Source organism: Cariama cristata, unplaced genomic scaffold (genome assembly GCF_000690535.1).
Source record: "Cariama cristata isolate BGI_N322 unplaced genomic scaffold, ASM69053v1 scaffold2742, whole genome shotgun sequence".
Lineage (NCBI taxonomy): Eukaryota > Metazoa > Chordata > Aves > Cariamiformes > Cariamidae > Cariama > Cariama cristata.
In genome coordinates this window covers 19,314-36,837 of record NW_009601908.1, presented here as the reverse complement: position 1 = coordinate 36,837, position 17,524 = coordinate 19,314, and the positions used below count along the sequence as shown (strand labels likewise).

The window sequence follows — 17,524 nt, the reverse complement described above, 5'->3', positions numbered from 1 at the left end:
CCTCACCGCCCTCTACCTCCTCTGGGAGATGTACCGCACCGAGCCCCTCGCCGCCAACCCCTTCGCCGCCGTCTTCGCCCACCTCCTCAACCCCGCTCCCGAGCGCGGCGGCGACGAGGCGGAGCGGACGCCGCTCTCAGGTACGTCCCGGGGGGGAGGACAGAGGAGCCCGCCCTCCCGGCGGGACAGCACCGGGCGGAGGTGCCGCTTCGTTATCGCTGCCCGAGCTCGGCTTCCCGCCGGTCCCGTTCGTTTTCCGCATTTGGGAAAAGCGGTGGGAAATTTTCATGGCGAGCGTCTCTGGGCTTGGTGTCAGATAGGCCGCTGGGTTGGGCCGTAACAGGGGATTTTGGGGAGAAAGCCGTGACAAACCTGGAGATAATAGGAGCCTTTTGACAGCTTTGAAGCTGTGAAACAAACCTCTTAAAGAAATACATGAGAGTGAAACGCTTTTTCCCACTTCAGTAAGCACAAGTGTGGCAGCGATGGGTAAATCAGTTTCTAAAAAGTTGCTTTTATAACTTACAGTGTGAATTGCAATGTCTGGTCATATTTAACCGCTCACTACTTGTCTAAAGTGGAAAGCATGTAAAGAAACCGTTGTGACTGACTTGGCATCAGATGCTGCATGGTGAGATGCATGACACTGATCAGTATAACACTTTTTACATCCCTTTAGGAGCTGAGTAGGTAACAGTTTTGTATGTACTCACAAAGACTCTTCAGCTCCACTGATCTTGCCATATGTAGCACATTAGTTTGTGTTCTAGTTTTGCTTGTTCTGCGTGAAGCGTATGGGAACTATTAATGCTACCGCCTTAAAAACTCAGGGATTGTTTTCCACTCTGTCTCTACAGGCTTCTTACCTCCCATAACTCCTCCAGAAAAATTCTTTCTTTCTCAACTAATGTTGGCCCCCCCTAGAGAACTGTTCAAGAAGACTCCTCGGCAGATCGCTTCAATGGACGTGGGGAACATGGCCCAGTCAGTGGATATAAGTGGGCTTCAGCTGGCGTTAGCAGGTAAGGAAGATGTGTGGCTGTGGTTCACTTCTAAATGGAAATGCTAATTGTAATGTGGCTATGAGTTACCTGAGAAACATTCTCGTCTATCCTGCATATGAAAAAAGTTGAACTAGGCTTTAGGGTCTTCAAGCCTGTGTTCAAGCCAATAGAGAAACTTCAAGCAGTGATTACGTCTTAACTGTTTTATCCTACTTTACAAGGAACTTTATAAGCATATATATCACTGCTTTAAACACAAAAACATTTTGCAAGTGTAGGAAGATTTTAATCTAAAGCTTTGGCAGGGGGGGTGATTTTTTTTTTAATGTATTTTTATCCCTTTTCACTCTTTGCAGTATTTCTAGTGTGAGAGAACAAGCCTAACTGTCATGCTGTCACGTACTGGTACTTCAGCTGTACCTGGCAAACTAGCTATTATAATTGTATCTTCAGTTTTATAAAGGAAAGTTGGATTTTACAGCGTTAGCTCAAGAGTGGGAAGGTGGTCCGCTTTTACGAGATTGAAAAGAAAAGCAATGTGATGCTTATCCTTTGACAGGAGAAAAGGAGCAGGAACATAATTGTTCTGATCACGTTGACTGATGAGTCACATCTGGAGCTAAACTGAAATAGAAAATATTGTTGGGAACAAGGAACCAGTTTGAACACCAAAAAATAGTGGTTTTTTCCTAGGTATGTGCAAATGGACCTGCTTGCTTGAAAACTGACCATCTCACTTCTGTATCTGTACAACGTGGTTTATTGCTCTGAGGTCAGGCACAAACCAGGCTTTCTCTCTCCTGCAGTTGTATCTTGGTATGGTCGTTTTTTTTCTGTAGAATCTGACACTGGCTTGTTATGCTGTGGTATACTGTCCCTTGTTCACAGTGTACAAATGTCCTCTGGTGTCCTCCTTACCTACTATTTTCAGACTGTGGGATCTTTTGAAAATGCAAATTGAATACCCTAACATACCGTCACAGATGAGACGAACCCTTCTGGTTCTTCTGTTCGTCCTGTCTGTGTTTTCTAGAATACTTTAATGAATTCAGATTTTGTGAAATTTCAGGTAACTTGTGATCTTCAGTACAAGAGATATGTGATGCCTTTAAGAAGCCAGGAGTTTTTTTCATTTGTTTTTATTTGTTTTCTAGTTGGTACTGTGTTTGCCTTCTGAACAGTTTGTTCTCATTAAAAACGAAACATGTAGAGAACCTCAAAACTGTAGTTGTATTGGTGGGTACTCTAGGCCACGCATTTTAATTTGACCTTTTTTTAAAATAGAAGACACTGATGGCTTAAAGTACAGTACAAAGTCATTAATGGTGCTTTGCAAAATTAAGCCCTGTAAGATGTGCTTGTATCATTATTTACATAATCCAGTAAACATGCATAATTAATTGCATACGAGCAGTTGTAGGAGTTACGTAACAAAACAAGCTGCATCAGAAAAAGCTTTATGCTGTCTTTCCCGGGCTTCTTGCTGTAGCTCCCTAGAATAAATGTCTGCTTTCTGTTCACTTCCTTAGAAGATAAATCTGTTGCTGATTTTAATATTGTGATGCTTCTTGACTGTCTGTTTGTCGTGTTTTGGAAAGTCTGTGAGTTCTTCACAAGTCTTCAGTATATTTCTCCTGATGATTCAATATGCAGGATAAAGCTGGTGCAGGATGATAGTGCTTAGAGGCAACGTTTGCAGTGCTGTACTTACACCCTTTCCCCCCACATTTCATAGAACGTAACAGCTGTAAGACTTGGTGGCCTTTCAAAATTGCAGTCTCCAAGACAAATTCAGGGCTATTTAGAGCAGGATGGTTTTGACTTGCTTTAGGATATACCTGCAAAATCAACTTAAATAATTTAGAAAGCATTAAATTTTTTTAATCAGTATATCTATCCCAATCCTTTTCTTTTTTGTAAAGGGAGGAAAAAATACTTGGCTTGTCTTCTGAACTTGAGTTCTTTGTGACAATTCACTTCCAGCTGTATGGTGGTTTTTCTAGTTTTGGTTTTCTTGCTTGTTTGTAGGCGCCTGCCCCCCTCTCCCAAAAAAAGTAGAATGTTAAAATAGAGCATCTTGGGAATGAGTATTAAAACTTGCTTTGTTCTCTTCTCCCTTTGGTCTACAGAAAGTTTATTCAAGCTTCAGTCTCTCCCTATAACTTGGTTTTCTTGGTCTGGTGTGTTATTGTATCAAAAATGTAATTTTCTCCTAGTTGCAGGGATGGGTCTTCTGCCAAAATGCTCCTAACTGTTTGTCTGGTAACTCTTATTTGATCTAAGAGTAATTGGCCTCTATTAAAGTTAAGTTTGTAATGCATTGTAGACCTTTCCTTTAAGAATCAAAGAAAGTTTCTCTTTACCTGTTAAAAAGAAAAAAAAAAAAAAGCTCCATAACAGAACCTAAGTGATTGTTTTCAAATTGATTTTTTTTTTTTTTTTTTTGGTAAATTTAAATGTCTTAGTTCAAGATGCTGTATTCTTTCCTGTTAAATTACTATATCCTAATTTGTGCTTCTGCTTAGCTGAAACTGTTGATCCAGCCCTAATTCTTGAAGCAGTGAGGGTGAGCTTTTGAGCTTCAATGCATACAACTAAGGGCTCATGCATGCTTCTAAAATCAGTGAATTGAAGGACTGTATCTTAAGCTTTTCTATTTCTAATTAAGCATGACGAATCATTTGAGATTATGAGAATACAAACAAATCAGTGCATTACTTTTACTGACTGATGGATTTCAGTTCCAGACTGTAAATGAAAAGACTGAATAAAGATGCCCAATATCTTCCCCCTTCCCCCCCCTCCCCTGAACTTAATTTGTTAAATCAACCCTTGTGTTGAGCGGCTAATTGAAAATACTCTCAAGGTGGAGTTTGAAACAGTTTATAAAGTAGAAGACATGTTTTATGAACCAGCTCATTTGGACTTTAGCTTTAAAATTGTTTCTTTGCAAATAACTGAAAAGTATGCTAGTTGTTACCTTTAACAGAAAAACATACCCTGCTGTGCTGTTTCAGTGAGCATATATGCAAATGTTTGCATGATCTGAAATAATAGGATAAAGTAGGACAGAAAGCCAAAAAAGAAATTAGCAATGGGCGACGCTTTGTTTTGATTATCCTTTTGTCACTCACAGTTCCAGCATCTCTTGTGGATTTGATTGGTGTCATATGAAATAGTTCGTGTGCATGGGAAGCTGGGAAGGGTCAATGTGGTTACACGAAAAGGAGCAAGCACACTTTGCTTAGAAGTGATAGGGACAGGACACTAAATCTGACAGCACTACGCTTAATTAGTCAGGAAAAGGAGTGGTATTTAGTTTCATGTGGAACTCTATCAAGGGATTCCTTGTGTGGTACCAACAATTTTGGACTTCAGATTACTTAAGGCTTAATCTGCTGCATAATGTTGTCTGTTAAGGGTGTGGGGGAAGGAGTGTCAGGTGGCGTTCCGTAGTGGGGTTTTTCTGGTTTTTGTCTGTTGGGGGTTTTTTTTCCAAAGCGATGGAAAACATGATCTCTCAAAATAGTACAGAGAATATAGAAGATCAGCCATTAAGTCTTTGGATACAGAAGAGTGATAGATTGTGACAGAGCAACACCTAGAAATCTGACAATGGGAGTATTGAGCCCCATAGTTCCTTTCTGGCCAGTTTCTTCAGGTCTGCAGCTGTATATACTAACCTTAGTATTTTTATGTAACTTGTTTATGTTCTGTAGTTTGGCCTTTCAAGGGACACTTTCAGCTCTGACAGGTTTGCTTTAATGACGATGTATGTAGAATCACGGAACAATTAACCTCCATCTTTTTCCACGCAAGCGAATACTATAGCCTGACAGCAAATGCAAAAGTAGCTTACGCAATGCCACTGAAATGTATTGGATAAATTTGAATAGCTGACTTCAGGTCTAGTATGACCGTTACTGTTGCAGAGTCTGTAAATGGTATCTGTGTAGATTTTTTACTTCCCAGCTCTAAGAACTGATTGCAAAACTAGATATAGCATGTGAACTCTTTCAGGAGTACCATGTGAACCTACTAATGTGCTTTTAGACGCAGATTACATCAGTTACTTACCTTTTCTAAATCCAAGACTACGTTTCAGATTCATTTCTATTTCTTCTCTATCCTTGCTGCATACCTCTGTCCCTTGCCTGTCAGCTGGCACTCTGAGTACTAGCTGCCTGACACAATACTAAATTTCAGGTTGATGTTATCTGTGGTGGTGGTGTTTTCTTTTTTTAAGCTAGTTCTTCTCTAAAGCTGCTTGTTTCTCACTACTTTTAGCATTCCAGGCATCTCTGTTTCAATTTTATGCTTTAACATTATGGACTGGCCTTCTTTCAGAACGTCAGTCCGAGTTGCCAACACAGAGCAAGGCCAGCTTCCCCAGCATTCTCAGCGATCCTGACCCAGATTCTTCCAACTCTGGTTTTGACAGCTCCGTTGCCTCCCAGATCACGGAAGCCTTAGTGAGTGGACCAAAACCTCCTATAGAAAGTATGTGCATTTTCAGATCTTTGTTTCTGTAACTCATGACATGCTATGTTATTATACTTCTCCAGATGAAGTGTAATGTAGTTCAAAAGTATACTCAAGGTATGAAATGGGAATGAAGATGAATGAAACAGTGCAAAACTGTGTCAGGCTGTCTCCAGATCAGACTCCATAGTGTTCACATTTCTAGACTTTTTAAAAATCTGGAGCCTGTCTTCAAGCAGTTACTCATGTCATCTGTTGGCTAAAACACTGGGTCTGATGCCCCTCATCTTAGTCCCCTACACTAAGATCTGTGTGGACTGTTAACATCTTCCAAGGAATCAGTTCCTGTAGAAGGAAAAAAGACCATAGAATTAGTAACTTGGTAATCTGAATCAAGAGGAAGAACAGGCTGATGTAACAGCATCACTAAAAATCGGAAATAAATGTTTGTCTGGGAGGCAAGTAAGATCATAACGCCGTTCTCAGTGTTACAGCTTAAGGAAATTGGGGTTTTGGGGGTCGTCTTTTTGTACTGATGTAAAACTGAATACCTCAAGCTTAAAAAACGTTTCACATTGTTGCCTTTTTAGGTCACTTTCGACCAGAGTTTATTCGACCACCACCTCCACTCCATATATGTGAGGATGAGTTGGCATGGTTAAATCCAATAGAGCCAGATCACACAATTCAGTGGGATAAGTCAATGTGTGTTAAGAACAGCACGGGAGTTGAGATAAAAAGAATCATGGCAAAAGCTTTTAAAAGTCCCTTGACTTCCCCTCAGCAAACACAGGTGAGTATCATGCACTTTTTTGCCTAAAATGATTTTCTAACAAGCTCTTAACTTATGTGTTTTAAAAAAACTTGGATCACTTTAAGTGATCTGTGTTTGGATTCAGGAAACTCCAAGGACTTGAAATTGTAGACACCCAAGAGTTTTAACTTGGGTTTGTATGAAGAAGGAAGAAACCTTTAAACTTCATAGTACTGACTAGACATAGTTAGAGTTGATCAATAAGTGGCACCGCTATTTTTCTGCATGGAAAAATCTTCTTATAACAAAGTTGTTCATGCTTCTGTGGAAGCTTTTGATAAGTAATTATTTCAGAAATGCCAACACCGAGGTGTTGTGTTTTTTTTTTTTTTCACCTCAATTTGATGGTATTACCTTTGATTTCACTGGGCTTTTCTGATAATCATTACGCAAGCACTATAAAATGTCCTTTATTTGCAGAACTTTTTCTGACAACAATGAACTTGAAATTGAGGTTTCTTTCTGCTGGACAGGAAACTAAAGCAGGCTGAAACTCTTGATGGCTTCCCCCCCCCTTCCTTGCCACCCACTGATGAAAGACTACTAAATGCCTTATTAAAGGTTTCATGGGCACAGTTGCCTTTACATAGAAATTTTAAATCATACCTCCAGTGTCTTGCAATAGGGATGCCTAAATCTAAAGGTTTATCATTCTCCTGTAGCTTAGATGTATTATATCAGTTTCTTCAAGCAGTAATGTGAATAGTTAAGGAGAAAAAAAAAGTGTGGGGTTGTTTTTTTTTTTTTCCTTTACAGCTCCTTGGAGAACTGGAAAAGGATCCCAAACTTGTTTACCACATTGGTCTCACTCCTGCCAAATTGCCTGACCTGGTTGAAAACAATCCTTTAGTAGCTATAGAAATGTTGCTGAAACTGATGCAGTCTAGTCAGATAACAGAGTATTTTTCTGTCTTGGTCAACATGGACATGTCCTTACATTCAATGGAAGTCGTAAATCGGTAAGTAGTATCTCAAATCTAAGAACGTTTCCTTAAGTATGTAAAATAAGTAACAGAATAGTTATTAAGTGGCTGTGAGGCTGGCCACAGGGTTGTATTTGGATGCATTCCAAAGACTACTAAAAGTAACAGGAATTGAAGAAATGACTAGTCAGATCACAGTGAAGGAAAAGAGTATCAAACTGTCATTCTCTTTTCAATTTCTCTATGCTGTTTGTGTTGGTTTTTTAATACACTTTTAACGATAAGACTTAGTATGCTCTGATTAATCCTTCAGAGGAAGAGAGTGCTGTGGATTTGTTGGTTTCTATGACTACTGGACTGTCTAAGTCTGGGGGTTTTTTTATGAAAGCTTTACTTGCTTTTTTGTGTAGTTCCTTATTGGTGGTGCCTATAGTTAAAGAAAAAAAAGCTCTTATTTTAGTCCAGACTAAGTTTGTAAAGTTAGCTGTGGGTTGGCAATAAAGAACTGAATCTCTCAAACATCTTCAGTGCTAAGTTCAGAGAATGCTGCCAATTTTTAAGTTCCTTGTTACAGCAGTGCTATTTTAAAATATTACTGTAATATTAACAGCTTCCTCTTAGCAGTAGCAAAACTGCAACTTAACAGGAAAAAAACCACAATTTCCCAGCAGAAAAATGTGATGGTGGAGGCATATATATTACATTTTATATTAATTGTGTATAATTTTATATAATAATTAAATATTTTAAGTTAATACAATTTTATATTAATTATTTAAAATATACCATATTTTACCATATTAGGTATGGTAAAAAGCACATTTCTTGCACAGGTGCTATGCTAGTTAGTCTTTCAGTCCTTGCTCCAAGAATGGAGAGGCTTATTCAAAGAAAACACGTGTTACTTTAATGTTAGCAGTGTTTCTATTTTGAAAAGAATTGGGAAACACGTGTTGTGGATAACTTCAGCTGGAGTTGATAATTTAAGAAAATGATTTTCTAGTAATTGTTTGATACATTCAGCTCGAAATAGTATTTAAAATGGTTATCACTTAAGGAGTTTGTCACTGAGATCTAGAATGTGTCTAAACTTTTATTCAGGCGTCAGGTTCCTGGTAGATACATAGGCCATGTACTTCCTAGTGAAATTTCTATGTCCCAGGAAGCTGCAAGTTTAGTTGCTGACTTGCAAAATGACGAGTTACTGAACGTGTATGACTTTGTCACTGCAGTGACTGTCACCCCCTCTAATGGGACACAATCCTGTCATTCCTGATGAAGAATTCACATTCTTTTCTCATATCTAAAAATTTGCCTCATCTCTAGCTTCTGTCTTCTCTTTCAACTGAGGTAGCAGTTGTGTTCTGTAAGGACATCTGGAAATGTTCATTTTGATCCTTCTTGAGTTATGCTTGTGTGGAAGATAGAAGACTACAGTGGGACAAAGGGCAGTTAAAGTGAGAATCCACCACAGAAAGTTAATGCCACACAGTGAATCTGCTTAAATGCAACTTGCATTCTTGATGTGGCCTAAGTGAACAAAAGGTGGTATTGTTAAATAGCCATCCTGCTCTATGTTCATGCCCTGTCTTCATTGGGTAACTCCTGCGTATAGGTATAACCCATTTTCTTAACAGAATGCTAGCCCCTTTAATGGCAAAACTTCTCAGACAGCTAATTCCTACAGACTACAAAAGTACATTTCTCCCACTTAACTTTCTTCTGTTTCTTGGCAATTACTTACTACCAGATCAGTCCTGTTCAGCAGTCTCTGTGCAGCAGAGTTGAATTGCACCTTAAATATCATTTAGGAAAGAAACATTTCTGAAATAAATTCCTCCCAACTGGTGCAGACTGACAGCGGTTACTGCCCTGAAGTTGGGCTAATGATCACAACACAGAGAAATAATGGTAAGAAAAGAGCTTTTACTCCTGTCTGGATAGCTACGCCACCAGTCAGGCATACCAGTTTTTCCACAGCGTAACTACCATAGGAACAACTTTTCTCAAACTGCAAAATGACTGGCAGTGCAAACAGGGTGACGCTTATTTCACTTCAAAATAAGACAAAAATGAAACGGAAATGTCTAAAACATGCACCGTTTTCCTTATTGCCCCCCCTTTCACTGCTTGAGATAGGACTGATTAGAGTTACTTTGGACAAATTCTGGTTTAACTTTATGGCAGTTCTACATTTAGTGTATGTTGTTATCTTAGGAGAGCTGTATTGCTTTTTGAATGAAGAAATGGTGGCAGGCCAAATACTTTAGTAGTCAGTATTAAACCACAAATAGGCTTGCTTTGTTGTTAACCATTAAAAATACGCTAATACCACTCTTCAGTGCAATAGCTCTCCAGTTCTTCTGTAGTAAGAAGCTTCTGAGACCTATCATGGATCATTAATCTCTAGTTAACGTTTTCATCTAGTCAGGGTCTCTCTTATTTGAGCTGTAGATATTCATATTGTTTCAGTTCCTAGGACTAAAATTTGAATCTGAAAGAACTAAGGAAACTGATCTTTTGCTTTAACAAAGGAGTTATTCCAGTTGTATGCTCAAGGAAGGAGTTCAGCATCTAGATTCAGTATCTGAAATTCAAATATGAATAAACAAAATTGTATTGCAGTGCGTATTGCAGAAGAATCTCTGTTCTTGGACAGCTTGGGGGCTTCATCATAAATTGGAAACAAGTATAATTGACTCATTTGTGTAATATATAGCGAATGTTTGTATGTGTGTCAAATACACTAGAAACCAATTTAACTCGGCTTCTGTACTGTGTCAAGAGTTTAAAAAAAAAAATGGGACTCAATGAAGAAATTTAAATGATTAGAAATATGTCTGTGCAAGCTGTCAGAAATCAACTCTGTATGACATGACTGGGAATAAAGTAGTATCGCAGGTCTAACTCCTGTGTTTTCCAACGGAATCACTAGATTTATGGCTTTATAAACCACTGGATATTTTTAATTTGAACAGGCTTACTACTGCAGTTGATCTCCCACCTGAATTTATTCATCTTTATATCTCCAATTGCATCTCCACCTGTGAACAGATTAAAGACAAATATATGCAGGTGAGTACTGCAGTAAATTGGTTAGGAAAAAGGGTCCCATATATTGCTCTGTGTAATGTGCCAAGATTTTGTAAGGCTGATAGTATTAAGTTATTCTGTCTTACTGCTCCTTTATTTCAAAGGCACTTTTTTTTTTCTAACACACTATGCAGTTCTTTATAGTGTTTAACAGATGTTTCTTGACCTTTTTACAAGATTTCACAGGTAATTACTGTTCCCTGGTTTTCTGTAGACATAATACACTTCTCCCTGGCAAAGCTGCAGTTTGATATGACTCTAGTCCTTACACGCAAAAGGTTTATCTGTCACTCAGTGTGCTTTTTCTTCACCCCCAGTACTAGTTGTTTGCCTTCTGCTTAGTTTTAAGCTTCAAGTTTCTTTTGTATACAAGTCTGCCCATCACTTCCAGACCTTTGAGGTGATGTTACAAAACTCACATGGAAGTCTTGCCCTTCAGTTATGACCTACAACAGCTTGCAGATCTCCTCAAAGACCTAAAACCCTTCTGTTTTCTGTCTTCTAACACCATACTCTCTGCTCAGATCTCCTCAAAGACCTAAAACCCTTCTATTTTCTGTCTTCCTAACACCATACTCTCTGCCTCCCAAGCCTGTCCTACTTCCTCAGTACCAGCATGCAAGCTGTAGCCACTTCAAGGATCTCTACCCCCTGGGGAGGTTTCCACACCTTAGACAACCTTGTGTGCCAACATGCTGTGCGAGGTACTTCCTTCTATCCTAAACCAATCTGTTGGTTTCACCAAGTGCCCAGTAAAACCTGTTTTCTTGGATACGTCATTGGTGAAAAACAGTTCCATGTTCAGTTTATCCAAGGCTTTGTGAATCTTGACCAAGTCCTGCCTCGACTTTTTCTTCTCGGTACTGAAGGACTGCAGCCTCTTTAGTCTCTTGCAACAAGGCAGCTGTTCCTTTCCCTTAAGCTTTTTTGGTGTCCTTCTCTAGTGCCTTCTCTAGCTCCACGATACCCTTAAGCTGCAGAGATGAAAATTGCGTGTAGTACACAGGATAGGGGTGCAACGTGGGTTTAGATAGCAGCAAAAACCCCTCTGTCTTGTTCTCAATACTTTTCCAGATGATGACTAACCATTTGTTGTCTGTTGGTGGCTGCTGATGCTTCTCTGCTTTGGGACTCTTCCAGATACCCATGGGTGGTTTGATCTGTGACCTGGTGAATAGCTCTGCCTGTTACATTTGGTAGCAGAATAGGAAAATAGCAGCAGGCCTGGGCTGCAGCTGAGAATATGCCCAAAGAGCGGGACACTGTGCTGTAAGGGGTTGCCGAGAGCATATAGCAGCTCTCCTTCAGGCACATGGGACAAAAAAAGAACAGAAGGTCAAGGAACACATACTGATCATCAAGTAGCATGCAAGGCTTGTGAGATCTAACACTTGTTAATACTGCATATGAGGCCTCACAGCAACTGAGACACAAGATGTTTTGTTTGAAAAGCGTGGTACAAAAACACTCCCTATTAGAAGTAAGGGAGGCATGATCCTCAGAGACTGGGAGCCAGCCAGTATCTTACATTCATACTCTTGTTTTGTTTCATGTTCCTCAATCATTAAAGTTACTCTTACAACTAATTTGTGTTGCCGAGAAAACGTGGTGCCTTTTGATTGCAGTGAAGGGAATTTTTTTAGTTTTTGAATTCTCTTGGTATAGGTAGCAAATTTAAGTTCAGTTGCTGTGATAGCTTATTTTCAGTGCCAAATAATCTAAAATGCTTTGGAAACTTAAACTATCAAGTCCCTGCAGTTTTGTCTGATAAACATCATTCATATATATCTAGTTGCTTTTAGAGAAAGGTTTGGGTTCAACTCTTTCTCTCAATGTGAAGTATAAGACCACTTTAATGATAAAGATCTGCTTTTGTTCTTGAGGAAACATGCACTCCGTTTAAAGCAGATGGTTAGGGACTGGATCTGTGTATGACAAATTGTAGGTGCCAGTTCCTAGCTCTCCACTTCCCAGCTCCCAGTGTGCTCTTCAGGGTGTTACCTGAGCAGCGCTTAGGAAGGAGGAACACTTCTGAGATCCCATCTTTTCACTGGCTCAGGCGGGAAATGAGCCATGAGCTCCGAGGCACGTTCTTGGATTAGGTGTCCCTGGTAATGTACTTTCCTTCTAAGACAGAGCAAGAGGGTCATGTGCTAATTCAGGAACAGAGCACTCCCCACAAAGCAAATTTGGGATCAGTCCTGTTGCTGTTATTTCCCATCTGGAGTGCCTGGGGAATTTTGAGATGAGAAGCTTGTTCATTTTTCTTTATGGTGTTATCATAGAAAATAAGACTAAGCAAGACCCTAGTGATGATGTCATCTTAAGCTGTGATCCCTTCTCTCTGACTTTAGTCAGAGATTACACAATAAAGAAATTAAGTGCAGTGCATAGGTAGATCTGGTGCTTCATTTGTGCATGGGATTAATCTTGAGAAAGCTCCTGTATCCAGAAGTACAGTACAATAAAGCAGAGGAGTCCATTTTTTAAATCCAGTGGTAGTATGGGAGATGGAAGAGTAGGGGTGGCACGTGCAAAGCTTGGGGACAAGATTACTGCTAAAGCTAAATTGCTCCTGAAATGCCTCAGTTGTACTGCTGAGGGCCAACAATCCTTTAACTGATTTGGTTGCAAACATTTATTTGGATTATGAAACTGTTTCTCTTCTCTTTCAGAACCGCCTGGTACGTCTTGTTTGTGTCTTTCTTCAGTCTTTAATCAGAAACAAAATTATTAATGTACAGGACTTGTTTATAGAAGTGCAAGCATTCTGCATTGAGTTCAGTCGGATACGAGAAGCAGCTGGCCTTTTCAGATTGCTGAAGACACTAGACACTGGGGAAAATCCATCAGAGACAAAAACATCAAAATAAAACCACTGTGTCACTGGCAAAAAAAAACCCCAACACCCTGCCAGCATTCTATACCAATTAATTGTATATTTTAAACTTAAATCACTGGATTAATGATGTAATACATTATAAATAGCAATTTTAAGCATGTAAACAATAAATAATGCTTTTTCTGATACACATACTTGAGTTTGCGAAGTGTGTTAGGCCTTACACTTAGCTGGTTTTGACTGTAGGATAAACTGTATGTCATATGCATATCCCAAAGTACAGGTTCTAATTCCAGAGAGAATGTAAATGATACTTGCCATTTCACAGCAAATTTAAGTATTTGTCTGACACTCACTGTCTTTGTGTCCAAAACCGTTTGTGAATAACTAAAGTCGACTTGTATCAAGGTAAGTAACTTTCCCCTTTCTTGACTGTGTAAAACCTTCTAGAAGCTGGATACAACTCCTAATGATGCATGCTGGTTTTGGTGAGTACGGGAAGGTCTGTCTTGATGTCTAGAAAAAGCTAGAGAGTTACCTTTACGTGGCAGAAATGAAGTGTTAGGTGCTGTAGGCTCAGAGTGGTACTCTCTTGTTTCAAGATCACACTGGCCTCACAGCATCAGTAGTTCAAATACCACACCTATTTCATTATTGTAAGAATGTTTTACTGTTACTTTCTTCCATAAACATCCAAGTCACGAGCATCTTCTCACTTCAGAATTTGCATAGGCCATTGCTTTGTGACTAGCCTCTTCCTTCTAAAGCATACAGCCAGAGAACCATTCAAGTGTTAGATACCAGGTGTTGAGGAAACTGGGGAAGGAGCCTGCTAAGTATTATTTTAAGGTGATAGCAGAAATAGCAGCTGTTATTTAAGCCCTGAGACTGAAAAGGAAAGTAACTTGAAAAGCTAGCTAATTCTAATTTAATGTTGCTTGATAAATGAAAGCTGCTTTAAATCTGCATCTGCTTCTCAAATTTTTATGAAGTACAAGATCAATAATACAAGGTCAAGACTGTCTTGGCATTTCCTTTCCAAGCAATTTAAGTTGCTAAATTGCTTGGATTGAAAATCCCATCGATCTCTCATCTCATGCAGCATAATCTTTTGGTAAGAAGTCCTGGAAGAAGTGTTCTCTACTCATTGTTCTCTATACATTAGACTTGTATAGCTTCCCAGAGTTAAGGTGTAGCATTTATTTAGGGACTGTTCCAATTCTAGACATTTCTTTTAAAACCCAAGACAGTTGCTGTAAGTGTTGCTGCTAACAATGGCTTAACCTAGCTTGTCCACTAAACTTGTACCTTAATGCTTTACAGCTAGTGAAGGTGAAGTACAATTTTACTATCTTTTATGTACTAGTACCCCTCCTCAAAAACTTGGTTAAAAAAACCCTTTATATAGATTTTAGGCTTTTGTTTGAAACTTAGTACTACAGCTTATGACAAAGTAACAGGCTCCATCAGAAAACTGATTACTGTGGCCTCAAGGCATTGCAATCTACCTTATGATTTACTTTAAAAAGAGTTTAAGCCTTGCCAAAAAGAGGAGGAGGTTGCTACTATGATACTACAGCAAAAGCCTAGCTGTTCTGCCTCTTCACAGTATTTGCTTGAGTTGTATCAATCAATCCCTGAATTGGTCCTGTAAGTATAAAAATTATCAAGAAACAGTTTTATGATTTTATCATAGGTACTTCTGTAATACATTCATTTTGGAGACCTCTGCACTGATGAAAACAAACTTGTGGGGTGGCCTTTGTGAGGAGAGGAACCAGGCCCAGCCAGGCTGGTGGCAACTCTGTGATAACTCTGGAGCAGTCTGTAGCCCAGGGAGAGGATTTGCATGGATCCTCCTTGAGGAACTACAGCCCCTGGGAGGGAGCTCATGAGAGCAGAGGAAAAGGAAGGAAGAGCAGAGACCAAGTGTTATGGACTGACACCAACCTTCCCTGCCCAGGGAAGGGAGAAGGAAAAGGAGAAGAGTGAGGAGTGAAGTTGAGCCTAGGAAAAAGGATAGTTTTAGTTTTGTCTTTGTTCCTTGCTATCTTACTTTACTTTTTAATGGCAATAAATTAGTTTCAATCTTCATCAGATCACATTTGTTTTGCCTGTGAAGGGAACTGTTTCTTTTCTTGAGCCAATGAGTTTTTCCGTCTTATTTTCCCCCCTCCTCAATAGGACGGACAGGGGAAGAGAGCAGCTGGATGGGCATCGAGCAGCCAGCCAAGGTTAACCCACCACAGCCAGGTATTGGTTACATGGGGAAAACTCCCCAACATGCTGAAAGGATCTCCCCCTTAGCTACCCAGCATGAAGTTAAGCTTGTTTTGTGCTGTGCTACTGCTGAATGTCTCATCCATTTACCTACATGTAGGAAAGAAAACCCTCAAGCTTCTCAGACATTGCTTTTTAAAAGGTCTGTATAATTTATTACAGAATTTGAGCTTTTAGCCATTAAGTTACAACAACAATGCATAACTTGACATTCTTACAGTTGTACATACACAATGGAAAAGACATAGCCCAGTGCTTTATCCAAACAATGCAACCAAGTTAGTACAAGGTTACAAGAAAAGACAATCGATTGTGAACAGCTGTTGACAGACTAGCAAGTTCAAATGGTTCTCTGCAGTTATGTTTATAGTACAAGTAACTGGCTTCAAAGTTTTGGACTTAAGCTTCAGACTAATAAAATGATGGAAACTCAAATTATTGCTCTTCTGAATTAATAAGGATATGCTTATTTAAAAATGCAGTATCATTACCATTTTTCAGATGGTAAAAAGTAGCTTCAGGTCCAATGGAAGTATAATGGACAGTTTCAGGCAATGCATTCTTCACACAAACACATGCAATTATAGAGACATTCTACTTTTAAAACTCTCAAATCAAGTTTTGCAATACAGCAGGATATCTGAGGAGAAAGATCAGGACCCATACTGAACAAAACCAAAAGCCTTCAGCTTGATTTGTGCATGTTTAATCTACAATTCCAATTCCCAAATCTTCACAGATCACCTATGAGAGAAAAAGAACACATCTGGTAAAGATCAGTCTCAAGGACAGAAGACATGTTACAGTTTTTACAGCCATTCTGGTTAAAAGAAAGAAGTAACACTGCTGCCATCTTCCATTCAGGAATTGTAATTCACCATGGCCCTATTATAAAGCTGCATCTCCTCAACTTACCCAAGGGGAGAGCCTTGCTCTTCCTTCCTCCACCCCAACTCCTCAGCCCAGCTCTGAAAGTCAGTTAAGTGCACAGTAAGGCTATTCAGTTTCCTAGCTTGTGAAAATACAGCTTTGATAGACTGAATTTTCTGCCACGTAAGCTGAATTAGTTCATCACATACTCTTAGTCTGAATGCAAGACAGAACAAAGGAAATGGAGCAGAAAAGGAAACCCAGAGAGGACCACTCTCTCTCTTCCTGTAACAGCAAGCTGCTAAACTGGTCCAAGCCATTGTGCAAAGCCTCACCCAGCCCAGAGGCTGAAGGAGACACACAGAAGAGAACAGCCTCTTGTCAAGCTGCCAACACTGTTTGATTCACCCGGCCGAACACCAAGAACTCCATTCCCTCCAGGCTAACCCGATCAGATAGTGCCATATTGCCAGCCAACTCCACTGGATTTCAGTTCTACCTCTCTTTCTAGAGCTGCAGAGTCAGTACATTCTTAGGGATCTCACTGTTTTCATCCAGCACAGAAACACTGCGTTCAATGCCAAGTGCAGAAAATCAAACCAAGGGAAACTACACATGCAACTTCTCCACTCAAAAACCAAAAAAAACCAACACCAAAACAAAACCAAGAAACTCCAAAACCCTACCTAAAAAGCAAAAAAATACCCCAAACCACTCACCTAACCATCACAATATCATCATTATTGGCTTGATTCAGGGTGCTAAAGGCTCTATTGAGTAAGAGTTCCCAATTTTACCAATACTTGACATGCTGATGTGTAACAAAACCATGTTTTTATTATACATTGTGGCAACAACTGAAAAATATTCCACGAATTCAGAATGCCATTCTTAACCTACTGGTGTACACTTCAAAGTACAGCTGCTATTGCGAACAGTAGCTGCATGTCTAGACTTCTCTAGACAGGAGAAGTCTGCTTTTGTGGGGCAGCTAAATAACCAGCCCAACCTGTTCTGTCCTACCTGTTGCCATCACAATGTACAACCAACACCTTTTGCTTCTGATCGAGCTCATCAAAACCTGTAAGTGTAGATATTGCCTCAGACATCCTCTGAGCCACAGGGCATAGGAAGTGGGGTAACCATCGCTACACACTTGCTGAGCTCCTCTCTGCCCAACTACTACTGGCTAGTCTTAACGAAAGCTTAGCAGGCC

At 39.7% G+C, this 17,524-nt stretch overlaps 1 protein-coding gene across 1 annotated transcript; it reads left to right on the top strand.

The window, feature by feature from the left end:
* Window positions 1-4: 4 nt before the first annotated feature.
* CNOT11 (CCR4-NOT transcription complex, subunit 11) lies at window positions 5-13,348 on the top strand (the record flags this gene model as incomplete). The annotated part of the gene is made up of 7 exons (XM_009710616.1): window positions 5-140; window positions 858-1,022; window positions 5,352-5,504; window positions 6,077-6,279; window positions 7,057-7,259; window positions 10,202-10,298; window positions 12,992-13,348. Coding segments are annotated over 7 exons (1,155 nt in total), but the record flags the coding sequence as incomplete, so codon positions are not given.
* Window positions 13,349-17,524: the final 4,176 nt, after the last annotated feature.